Source organism: Buceros rhinoceros, unplaced genomic scaffold (assembly GCF_000710305.1).
Source record: "Buceros rhinoceros silvestris isolate BGI_N320 unplaced genomic scaffold, ASM71030v1 scaffold1693, whole genome shotgun sequence".
NCBI lineage: Eukaryota > Metazoa > Chordata > Aves > Bucerotiformes > Bucerotidae > Buceros > Buceros rhinoceros.
The window spans coordinates 150748-163173 of record NW_010404026.1 but is presented as its reverse complement, the minus strand read 5'-3'; the positions used below and the strand labels follow the sequence as shown (position 1 = coordinate 163173).

Sequence of the window (12426 nt, the reverse complement as noted above, 5' to 3'; positions counted from 1 at the left end):
GAGAGCGGGCCTCCATTTCCCCGGTAGGGAACCCAGCTAATGGAGCCAGAGCATTTTATCCTCAATAGCCAACAGATAGTTAGGTTGGCTACTGGCTGCTTTTGTGTCAATGAAACTACAAAATTGATGGAGTTGCCTTTCCGCAACTTCCCTAATGACCTTCCTGAGATGGCAGGTGGGTCACAAAGCAGCAGCCAGCTCGATTGTTAGCATTGACAACTGGTTCCCAAGCGCTGGCACACACTTTGGGTTCATGGAGCTTACATGCTTTGGATCCTATGGGATCCCTGTGGAGGAGATGGACACCTTTGCACAACCCTCCAGCTACACACACCCACCTGCACGCGGTGCAATGGACATACAGACAAAGCAAGAGGACGTACAGACAAAAATTTGCGGTGCATGCAGGGAAAGGCAAGGAAGAAGCATATTCCAGCATGCAAACCTGGCCGATTTAGCTGTGCAGCATCTGGCAGGTCCTGAGCAACCACTGCTTGTCCTGCAAAACCCAGCTTGGGCTTTAGTTGTGAAAAAACATTGGAGTCCTCTATGTTAAATGGACAAACAAAACGTTGCCTCTAATCAGAAAGCGACCCCAATCTATGAGGCTGAATTCGTACCTCATTTTTAAAAGTGCACGCTGAAGTGACACAGAATACTTTGGCCCAAATCCCACAACGCACTGAGAAATGGGAGTTACGAAAACGTATCCTATTACGAGAGGTTCGAAGGGAAGACCTAGTACACAAAACAGTTGTGATTCCTCACAGTTTATGTGATGTAAAACAGGACAATTCCGACGGCTTCTGCTGACAAATAACACATGGGGAGTTTAATCCTATCTTGGTTGGCTGAAAGCACACATGCCAACTGTTTTCAGTGGGAACTGGCTCGGATCTTCTCTGGCCACAATGTAAAAGACACTTTTAAAGTTCTTGTGCATTTTCCCAAGAAACCAGATTTCCACGGCCTGTCTTACTCTTACGAACATATTTGATCAGAGATCGTATTCAGCACCTCAGATGCGTTTTTTCATGCATATGGAAACAATTGTAATCATCATAAACTCCCTTTAAGTCAACCTTTTGACAACTAAAATATTATCTTTTTAAAGCCTTTTGAAAACAATGCAAATCATTCTCAGCCCTTGGAGGATTTTGAGGGTGGGGGCGAGGAAGCAGCCACGACTGAAGGTCACCAGGACACCACATACCAAGAACTCCTTGCAGGCTGCAGCCCTGATAGCGTTTTGAAAATTGCTTACCACGTCGAATAAAGAGGCTGTAGCTGAACAATTACCATCTTGCTGTCAGCCCAAGTACAGGAAGCAGCGGACTCCTCAGCCAGAGGGGGATCAGCCTCGACACAAACCCAGGGATTTCTCCTTCCTCTGAGACATTTTAAAAACACTGTTCTTGGAGGCAAGAGACCCTCAGGCTTCCAGAGCAATCACTTTTCTCCGACAAACAATACCCTCGTTACCAGAATGGGCAAACCTTGTCCTCTGCTCTGAATTTGTATGAAATCAATGTGGGGGACTAGTTCAAACAAATAATACAATTTGCTTACATTTGTTTGTTACAAAAGAAAGGAAAGCTGTCTAAATAAGTGACACCGCTGTTTTTTTCAGAGGGGCATAGACCCTCATGGTGACACATAACTACCTGCATCACTTTAGTTTATAGATGGATATGCTGATTCCTCCTTTAACACTTGGCATGCCAGATCCTTCCCGGCACCAAATTAAAATAGCTAGAGAGCCCGTGTGAGAAATCCAGGTCAACTCCTTTGTGTTACAAAATACGGAGTTCAGTGTTTTCAAACTCCAGTCACAACGGTCCTGATGGCCTCGTTTTGTGATCAGAACAGGAGAGGACAACAATGACAGCGTAGGTCCTCCTAAAGTCATGCAAATCGACTGAAGATCTAACCTGGCATTTTTTTTACTCAGCTTTGTTGGAGACTTCAGGTTCACTCCCGCCCTGTTGTGAATTACTCCCTGAAACTGCAAGGACACTAGCATGCCGTGAGCAAGTATTTTGCTCGGCAGTAGCTGTTTGCGGGATTGTGTTCCCGCTCGTTACCTGGTAATGGCCTACGGATACTGAACCCCTTGCAATAGCTTTCTGTACAGCGGGGGGAAACGTACACAGGAGCACATACACACACCCGCACGTGCTATAAGGAAACTCACCACTGCTAGAAGCATCGTTGAGATTTAGCAGCCCACCTCCGAGCCCTCTGTAACTATGGTAACTGTAGGTCCCATTACCATTGATGTACAACACCTCCTGTGTGCTAGAAACAGCTGACGTTGAGTAAGTGACCTGGGCTGGCTCCTGTTTGTACTGCTTGTCAGCTGCAGCAGCCTCGTCCTGCGAAAGTAAGGAAAGGTTCTGAATTATTGTTACATCTTACCTTGCTTTTCCATTGTTAAGACTCCACATCTACTGCTTTCAGAAAAGTATAATAAATGTTAAACAAGCACAGATGTATTTCTGGTTGACCAAATATCAGCTGAAAAGAAAATGGAAATAAGCAAGAAGACAGATTTCCTAGAAACCTGAGAACATTCATTTATTTGTGCTCCGCAAGCCAACCATACTATTTCTCACAGGAGAAGATGCATCCTCTCCCCCCGAGGAGCTCACAGCCTCCTGCAAAACCCAACTCTGTCCATAAATAATGTGGGAAAGGATAGAAAAAAGCTGTTACTCTCTGAGAACAGGAATGACTCTCCAGAGCCAGAGAATCGTATCTTTCTCGATAAGACAAACCAATACAGAATGCATCGGCTACATCTTTTGATGTACCAGCCTCAGAAATGACAGAAGCACTAGAGGAATGGAATAAACCAGCACTTCCTATGAGAGCTGAGCAAGTGTCCATCCACACAAAGGCCAAGTGGTACAGACATCTCTAAAAACGTGACTTGAAAGCATTTTTTATCTGTGTATGAGCAGGGACTGTTTGTACACCATGAGTTCCCCCCAGTGCTCCCTGTTTGCCTCTTAGATGCCTGCATAATATTTAACAGGATTTAGCACAACGGCCCTCCCATTCTCCCCCAAAGGAGATCATGTTTCAGGTGAAAGTGTGTTTTTTTCCCCATCTTCACTTAGCGTAGCTACTTGCTTAGAGCACCTCGTCTCCACTCGTGATCACAGAATGTCCCTGTGGCAGCTTCAGTAATGACACAGGTGAAGAAAAAAGTATTAAGAGAAGATTTAATGCATTTTAGTCATTGGAAACAAGGAAAACTATCAATGTGTGACGGCTCAGCCCACCGCTGGGACCTGAGTGCCAGAACTTCTGATTTAGTCTGCAAATACACTTGAAATTTTTCTTTGTTTCTTTTAACTTGTAGACTTTTCTTGATTGGCCTGATTTTACACTCTTATCTGATGAAAGTACATTTCAGTGATTTCAAAGAAAATGGATCTATGGAAGATAGAAAATAGAGGTGAGAGTGTTTGCAGACCTTTTCAGAATTGTTAACTGAGAAATGATCTGTTAGAATTATCTGCCCTTCGTGTAAGATTTTGTTCATTTTATGCCTCACACTTCTACACAACCCTTTCATGGTTGCTAAACATACCAAAATTGTTAAGAATGCTATAAAATATCTCACACCTTTTTTTACAGCATTCACTTAAAAATAAGAATGTATATACCAGCACAGAGGGTTCAACACAAATAGTTCAGCGTCTATGTTGAAGCAAAAAGGGCTCTGAAGCAGCTTTACTGTTTGCACTAGTAGTCGTCACTGGCTCCACCTCTTAAATAAGACACTACCAACTTCTCCGAGATGAAGATATCCCTGTCTCGTAGATATTTCCTGGTGAAAGAGACTTGGGCACAACTGAGATGACTCAGGAGAAGGTATATATATTATTAACAGAAATTTTAATATTTAGTACAGAACACTGAACCACCAGATAATTAATTCCATAAACAATCAGAACAGGGTCTCTTGGGTACTATTGAGCTGAGGCAAAGCTCTGCATTTTTAAGAGTTGGCCAAACTGGTCTCCTATGCATTTTCCTAAGTAATAACTGGCTTAAACAAAGGGCTGGAATTGCAATGCATTTTTGCCAGGAATTTAATATCTTTTAGCTTTTATCTCCAAAGGTCATTGCTGTCTCTTATAAGAGAAAATGTATTATTTTCTCCAGAAAATATTCATAAGCTATACAGCAAAGTTCTATCTTGGCAACAAAGTTTAACTCATCGTCCAAACCTTTAACAATCTCAAAGCTGAGATGTATCCTTCTGTCTGAAATCAGGTGATACTTCCTGCCACAGACTCACTTGGAGCCTCATTTTAGTCTCATGAACATCAGTAAGGGAGCTTCTGCAAACTTGTCAAGGGCTGGACTGTATTCGAGGGGTGCAGTGCAAACTCTTACAGCAGAGCAGAGTATCTCAGGCCTGTCTCCTTATCCTGACTGTCCAGAACCCACACATTTGCTGTCCCAGAATACACATGCCCTCCAGAACAGCTGCTCCGAGCTCCTAGCAGAGCACAGCAAGCAGAGCCTGGCTGGAGGGCACAGCCAGGGTGCTTGGTGCGCCATGGTGCGTACCGGCCCACGTGTTAGAGCATACAGCCAAGAAGTGGGAGACCCAAGTTCTGGCTCCTTGAAGTGAAGAGGCGGAAAATTTGGGATGCAAGGTCTTTGCTAGCTGTGGTGACGAGTGGACCCGAACTCAGAGCTGCCATCTCCTAGCAACCAGGCTTAAAGCAAAACTGCGGTGGGAGTCCTAGCTGAAGCTGTGCCACTGTGTGGAAAGAAATGTGCAATTCATAGGGCTACAGAGATAGCAAACAAAAAGGGAGCAGACTCCGCTCCCTTTTGGAGAAGTGCTGCTTTCAGACCTGCTCCCTTCCAGCTACTTCCCATCACAAACCTCACAAGCTGCCCTGAGCTCAGGAGTCCAAGGCTGGGGCTGCACTGCTGAAGGGGGATCTTGGTATCAAAGCACTGCGCAACGTGGTGGCGTGACGTGTGCTGGGGTTTGAGATGGAGCCCAGGCGTCCTGGTGGGGAAGGCACTCCTCGGAGGGGTGGAAGGGGATGAGGAGCACGCTGAGCCCAGGACTCCTGGGTCTGCGTATGAGCTCTAATCTCTCGACCGCTATGCACATGGTGGCTTCCTCTAAATACTGCCTGTATTTCTAAGAGCACACCAGTCACCTGCACTTAAACGATGTCTAAATTGCCATGCATTTCAGACCTGAAATCCGGAGCTCATCCAAGTGCTTAGCTCAGTGCTTCAGGATGACTGAACGCAGAAGCGGGGCAGGATTTTTGGTGTCAGCCCTGCTGGCAGGATTACAAACCATTAGCCTGGTCCCAGGGGGTTAGGTGTTACCTCTCATACATTCCCCTGTGATTTAAGCATTTTTCAGAAACGCTTTGTCCTTTAAAGGTAAAACTGTGTCCTTTTTCCTCGCAGCCACAGCAAGGGTAAAGAAGCCAGGCTCTCTTTTTCTTGGGGAGAGAGGACATAAATATCATATTCACTTTAGTATACCTGAGATTTATTCTGCACAAATTTGCTCCCTTCTTTCTGTTCGTCTTACTTGCCTTTGCTTTTAAACTACCCTAGAAATTAAATGAACGTAGTGTTGTTCCAGAATTGAAATTTTTTTTTAATATTATGTGTCAGTCATTCAGCACTTCTTGTTTCTCCCTATATTATGTTTACACCGGAAATGCTTAATAATTTGTTTAAAATGTTTTTTTAAAAAATATTTTAATTTCCTAATAATCAGTAACAATTAACCAACCATTTATTAATATGTTTGATCAAACTACTTGGGACACACACCTTTGTAATTCATAACAAATTTATAAAACCTGCAAAGTATTAAAAAAATTTAAACTATTTATAATTTACCCTTTACAAGAAGTATGAACAAGAAGCGGATAAAATATTTGTCCATCTAGAATTTGATTTATACCATTTTCATTTTGTATATGGCAATGGAAATAAGGCATCCTTCTAATGTGTTTCTCTTTGGAATTTATTTTGGAGGAGAAGTAATTCAAGTCTTGACCATACCATCTGGAAAATGATGGAAATCATTTTGATGGAAATCATCATTTGAGGTACAAAAGAATGCTAAATTACAATGTTTTCTCTTCACTTGAAAAAGTGGAAGCATTAAGTACATTCTGTGATCCTCAGTTTGGTATATACCAAAGATATCTACATCTCAGGTTTATGTCCAGGTCTGTACTAGGAGAACACAATTTTTTCCTTAAAAAAGCAGATAGATGCAATTTATTTTATTTTTAATCATGGAGGCAATTAAGTAACCCTCTAAGGACAGTACATACTAAGGAAAGACTTCAGGAACTATTGCATAACCTGTATATTGCAGAAACTCTGCTCTGCTCTGCTCTGACTGATATTCCGAGCAGCTAACAAATAGTTTAAAAGCAAGTATCATCCACAGCGACACAGATGCTGGTCCAGAGTGTCACGACTGTGGCACAAAGAGCGAGGCTCACCGGCAGCATCCCAGCCCCTGCTCCCCATGCCAGTGGAGGTGCCAGCATACGCATTTCTTTTAAAAAACTCTGTCCTTCGTGGAAGCAACTCTAACAACGCCATGGCTCCTTTCTGTTCCTCATCTCCTTCACCACCACCAAAATAACACAAAAGAGTAACAGCCTGTTAAAATAAAAAGCTCTGACAAGTCTGCGCTACGCTGAGTTTTCACCCCATACATACACAAGTATCAGAGTTCTGGGTATTCCCACCAAGAGAGAGCAGCGCCGTTGCCTTGGCCCCACTGCCAGCAACGGGCATTGCTGACCGCTCCCGAAAGGAAGCGTGTGCGCAGACCAGCGCTCACGGACAGTGCTGGCTGGCCACAAAGCTAACGAAACCTCCCCAAGGAGAATGTAGATGGTAACGTTCCAAACCCAGCAAAGACGACGACATGCATTTAACGACCGCTCTCATGAAATGCAGCGTCCACCAGACTGACACATTCGCAACTCTGAGAGTGACGGCTTTGAACTGCCCCTACCTCCAGGTGATGTTTTCCCACCCTATTAGAAAATGGACAAAAAGACAAATACATTTTTGCCTCATGTTTCTTGATACTTGCTTTTTTAGTATGTAAAACCGAAAAATGTGGATTGCTTGTTGTTCTGGTCAGTGAACACTTCTCTTAAAATACCACTCAAATGGAAAACTCAAATGCAGATTAGTCTTCAAACAATTAGGCAATCCAGGGACCCAACGTTTGCATACAGTCTTCCATTTTTTTCAGCATAGGAAAAAAAATTCATTCACGTGAAAAAATAAACATGTGCTTTAAGGCAGGGTGTCCTTTTAGCCACAATAGTTTGTAGTACGGCTTTAGAAGAAAGGAGATAATAGTTCATGTATTTTTTTCCCCAGTTGGAACCTACCGATTTATTTCTATGATTTTTGAATCACAAGTAAAATAAATAGAAACACATGATAAAACCAGGCACTTTTCAAAGCATACCCAATTAATCCTCGCAATATTCCTGTTAGATAGGTCTGCTTTTATCACTGCTTTTCAGGTGCCGAGACTGGCAACGAAGGCATGGCATCGCCTTAAGCTGGCATCACCTAATATGGAGAGCACTCGATCTCTGCAACCATAACAGCTTAATGGGATTATCTTTGTGTAAGTTATTTTTTAAAATAATGGGAAGAAACCCACATTATTTTTCACTAGTAATATCCGATCTTCTTTCACCACTAGTTCTCTAATTCAGTTTCCTTCACATCGCCAGCCTCAGCTACTCACTTCCTCATCCAACCTCATTATCTCACTTTCCCTTCACTCCTTGTTATCTCTGCTCCTGCCGTGGTTCACAGCCCCAACACTCTTCCCCTCCTTTCTGGACTGAGATCAGATTCCAGGTCATACCTACTTAAATTCAAATAATCCAGGAATTTAGAGAGTAAAATGTTTTGCCTGTGTAAGCATGTGCATCCAGTGTCACACCCCTGGCATACATGACACTGCTATATTGTCAACACCAAACACAGCGTCTTTTTGGCTTTTTAAGGACTAGTACATGCATTTAAGGATTAAACGACCCTTTCAGGACAATGTTTTCCTCATTCTTGAAAATGGCTGTTTTTCTCTCAAAGCGTTCAACAGATGGAAACTGTACAGAACAGTAAATGTGATCCCTGGGGGCTGAAGGTCACGAAGGGATCACCTAACTGCATACCGAGTGTACTAAGGAGAAGTGTCAGGTCATCCTAATAAGGGATGGCACTACCAACTGCTTGGAGGACAGACATTGTTCAGACAGAACACTGGCTCTTTTATTAGCTTTACTTACATTAAGCTAATTCTCTAGTGTTTGACCCAGCTTTTAATTTTATGACCAATATCCTGGAAGCCTAGACAGCTAAACATTATGTTGGCACACCACAGTAGGCCCAAGTTCCCTTTAATGCTGCAGTAAGGCTGCTGTTGACTCAGCGCTTAGCAATGGTGGAAACGGTATGTCTGCAAATGACAGATCTGTGTTTTCACTGAGTTCTGGTTTCCATTGCGCATTCTTTCTCCCGTCTCCAGTTGTAAGGTTTGTGTTGGAATCACTACTTGCTAAATAAAACCCGTTCAAGACTAGGGAGGCCTAAGCAAAATGAAATAGACCTACATATTTCACAGTTTGAAATCCAAATGAAGCTTCACAGTAGTTCTATGCATTGGCTAATCTTCCTCTTTAACCTGAATATTCATAGACCTTTAAAGGGAGAACATCTTTTAATATTGTAGAAGGTGCTCTTTCAGCTACGATCTAAGCATGGAGGCGAGGTAAGGTTTGTAGGAAAAGGTTATACACTTTCCTAGACCGGGAGAAGAACTTCTGTGCCTAAAGGGTGATCTGATAAAAGATATACTACCTTCCCCACGCAGCCTGATTTCTCTTACAACACAGTGAGCCAAAGCCAGATTTTCAGTTGATGTCTGCAGAGTTTCGAGGCTCACAATGAGAAAAGCCAAGCATTTGCATCAGTTCCCTGATGAATTTATGCTCAGAAAAATTAATGCGTATGACCCGTTTGCCATGCTGCATCGTGCTTTCATACATGAAATCTATTCTGAGGACAGTTCTACAAAATTTCCAGTCCCTATATTGAGGGATTATTACTTTCACATCTGCCTGAGATTTCAGCTCATCACACCAGACCCATAGCTGAAACTGAAAAGTGAATTGCTAGAATCTTTAGAGTGTGTTTAGGAAAATATTTAAAACATACCAGAGATATATTTTCTCTGAGGGGCGAAGTTATTCTTTGATAACTTTCCAGGACAGATATCTGTATTTATATATACATATATATCGATATGTAGGTGTTTCTCTGCTTCTCAGTCTAGTCACAGTACTCTTTAAAATGATGCATCCATTGACAAACAGCCCCATAACCTGTTGTCCAAAATCAAGAGGACAGATAGATGTAAAAAATAATTGCACCTCTGGAGAGATTGCTTCCCCTTTAAGTTCACCCGTTCTTCATGAAGAGCATTCCAGGTCTTCGTCAGAGAACAAGGCGCTAGAATTATGGATGAGGTCAATGCACAACCAGCAGAAAAAACCCCCAAGATTTTCCCCAGAAGTGCTAAGAGTAAATTCAAGCAAGCTGGCTAAAATAAAATGTGATATCAAGTTCAAATAACATCGCAGAACTCATGCCAGATATCCTTCAGGTTGGGAAGCAATTTGATAATTCAGGGGTGGACTTAGCAGTGAAATCAAGAGGGCCATAACTGCTGTCCTCGGGCATGACCATTATTTCTTCTCCTGTAAGGAACAGCTGGGGACTGCACAGCTTTCTATTTCCCACCCTCAGTTATCAGATCTAGACCATGTTTTTCAATGCTACTCTCTGCATTATTTTCCTCACTTTTACTTACTTAAATCAAGTATGAAAAAAAAAAGAAAGAAGAAGGCCTGTTCTTGTATGACATGCTACTCAATTTGTGGCTCAGCTGGAGCTGGGTGTTCCAACGAAGCTGAACATTCATGCTCATCATGAACATTCAGGCTGTGAGCCTATCATCTCACCATTACGTGGAGAGACATCAGGCTCAGCGTAGAGACTGCTGCCTTTCCCTTGCCCGCGATGCAGTAGCGCATGCCCTGTACCCCACTCTCCTTGCTTCTGTCTGTCTTCTCGTCCTCACATGGAGAACACAGCAGTCTCAGCACAGGATTCTCCAGCGTAGATATAACATATAAAAAAGTGCTTCTAGCGTGCAGATGCAATAGTATTGGACCTGTTATTGCCGGAAGTCTAGGTACTAATGATGATTTTGCTGTGAAGTCTAGCATCCAAATAGTTTTCTTCGTTTAGTTTTCTTTAGTTTAGATAAAAACCTACAAATACTACAAATGTTATTTTTTTAGATGGCGAGGAAATATTATAGCCTAATTGAGCTAAATCAGGCCTATTACAGAGTCCAGTTTGGCATCTAAACTCTCTGTAATGCCAATGGTGATGTGGGAACTTGAAAAGTGTCTATCAAAATGTTAGGTTAGCTGCCAAAAGTCAGAGGGCCTCCAAACTGTCCTCCTGTCACAGGGTACAGAGCCAAGAAAAGAAAGCACCACGCTCCAGTTTCAGATTAGAAGGGCAGTAGGTTCCTTTTGCTTTCAGGTTAACACCAAAATGAACTGCCAGCATCAGTGCTGTCACCAGGCATCACAAATGACATAAGCCAGTGTTCAATAAGAAACGAAAGCATGAGGCTGACACAAAAAAAGAAGATCAAAATAAAAAGATGCTAATGCGTAGAAGAGAGAAAAATGTACCTCAGCCTTCGGCACTTCTGGTAGAATGACACATTATTTAACGACTGGAATGGGTATGCTAACCTTAAATAAAAGGTTAATGTTTTCACGTTGTTTTTTCACCACTACCACTTCACCTGCAGAATGGAAGAGATACTCGCACAGCTGTTGCAGGGAGTTGTTGGAGAATCACTCTCGTTGGTGCAATAGCAAAGCAGAGGGACCATTTTTCACAGCCTGTCAGCTTTAGCCAGTTCATTACCTGCAACACGAACGTTCAGAGGTCGCCAGTGCTGCTGGTTAAGCACGGACACATGGATGAGCTATCCCTACAGTTTATACAACTGCGGCGCAAAGTGACTGGGGAAAGAGAAAATGGGTCCTTCTAAAGGACCACGTCTCCCTCTGTCCAAATGGAAAAGGACAGCTTTTTTTTTTTTTTTTGTGGTGCTTGTGACAAACTTCTTGTCCTTCAGAGCACTTCTAGATAGTTGATTTTTAATGTTCTTTCTCTGGTGTCCTTTTTTTCGATCAGGGACAAATGTATGTTAAATAGTGCAACTCAATACAGCAGTCACATTTGATTGGTATCATATTTAATGATGGAAAGAGTCCTGCGAGTTAACTTTCTCTATACCTCCTGATGTCTTAGGTGGCAGTTACCACCCTTCATAAGCTGTTTCTTAAGTTATACTGAACATGGTCATCTCTTTATATTTTTTAGAGAATTTTAATCTATGGAAAAATGTAGTTAGCTCATTGGTTTCACCACTATTAATTGGAAGTTGTCTCAATGTACAAGGCAGGTCTGTAGTGCAAGACTGCACAGTGCACTCCAGTGTATGCACAGCAACGATGTCTTCAGTGTGATGTTAAATATTGTATCCAACGAGGGCCAGCACCAGAGTACAGACAGCTACAGGCAGGGAAGAGGCAGAACTGGACCTGGTTTGAATACATGAATTATGCCAAAGCCTTTGTGTTTTGGCAAATTATGTCAACGCCTTTTCATGTTGGCGAAACTCCTATGTGCTCACGGTGTATTTCACAAAATACATGTGGCATTTCCTGCAGAGAAGTGGTACAAATCCAGACAAAGGTGCCATGCAAAGGGTAGAAGACTCTTCGGGGCCATCATTTTCTGCTTTGCAGAGGAACAACAGAGGAGAGGGGGCAGGTGGAACTTTTGCTCCTCCCGGTTGTACCAGCAGAGAGAAGAGATTTGTTAGGGCCAAGGCCTCGTGCAGAATTCCTTCCTCTCAGGTAGGGCAGAAAACAAAGGCAGATTTTTACTCTGACCTACAGAACAGCACAGCCCAGCCCTTGCCTTGGGCCTTATGTTAAGTTCCTGATTCAGGCATTGTTTCAGCAGTCAGCCTTGAGAATCCCCATCTGCTCTACTCGCACCTCCCCACTCACTCTCAGCCAACATTTTCCTCAAAAGCAAAGCCAGTTTCCTGGGGGAGACAGCATCACCAACTCCTTCAGCCTGCCACAGAGCATGGGATCAGAGAGAATATGAAAGGATTCTTTCCTTCACCTCCACAGATCACAGGATCACACAATCATTTTGACTGGAAGAGACCTTTAAGATCATCAAGTCCATTAACCCAGCACT

The 12426-nt window shown here is 42.8% G+C and overlaps 1 protein-coding gene across 3 annotated transcripts in view; it reads right to left on the bottom strand.

Annotated features, from left to right (window-relative positions):
- Window positions 1-12426, bottom strand: part of NOL4 (nucleolar protein 4) — a 148498-nt gene that overhangs the window by 7111 nt on the left and 128961 nt on the right. For all 3 annotated transcript variants that reach the window (XM_010133202.1, XM_010133203.1, XM_010133204.1), the window contains one exon: window positions 2195-2375. In XM_010133202.1, coding sequence (XP_010131504.1) covers window positions 2195-2375 — 181 coding nt within the window. The remainder of the gene's footprint in view (window positions 1-2194; window positions 2376-12426) is intronic.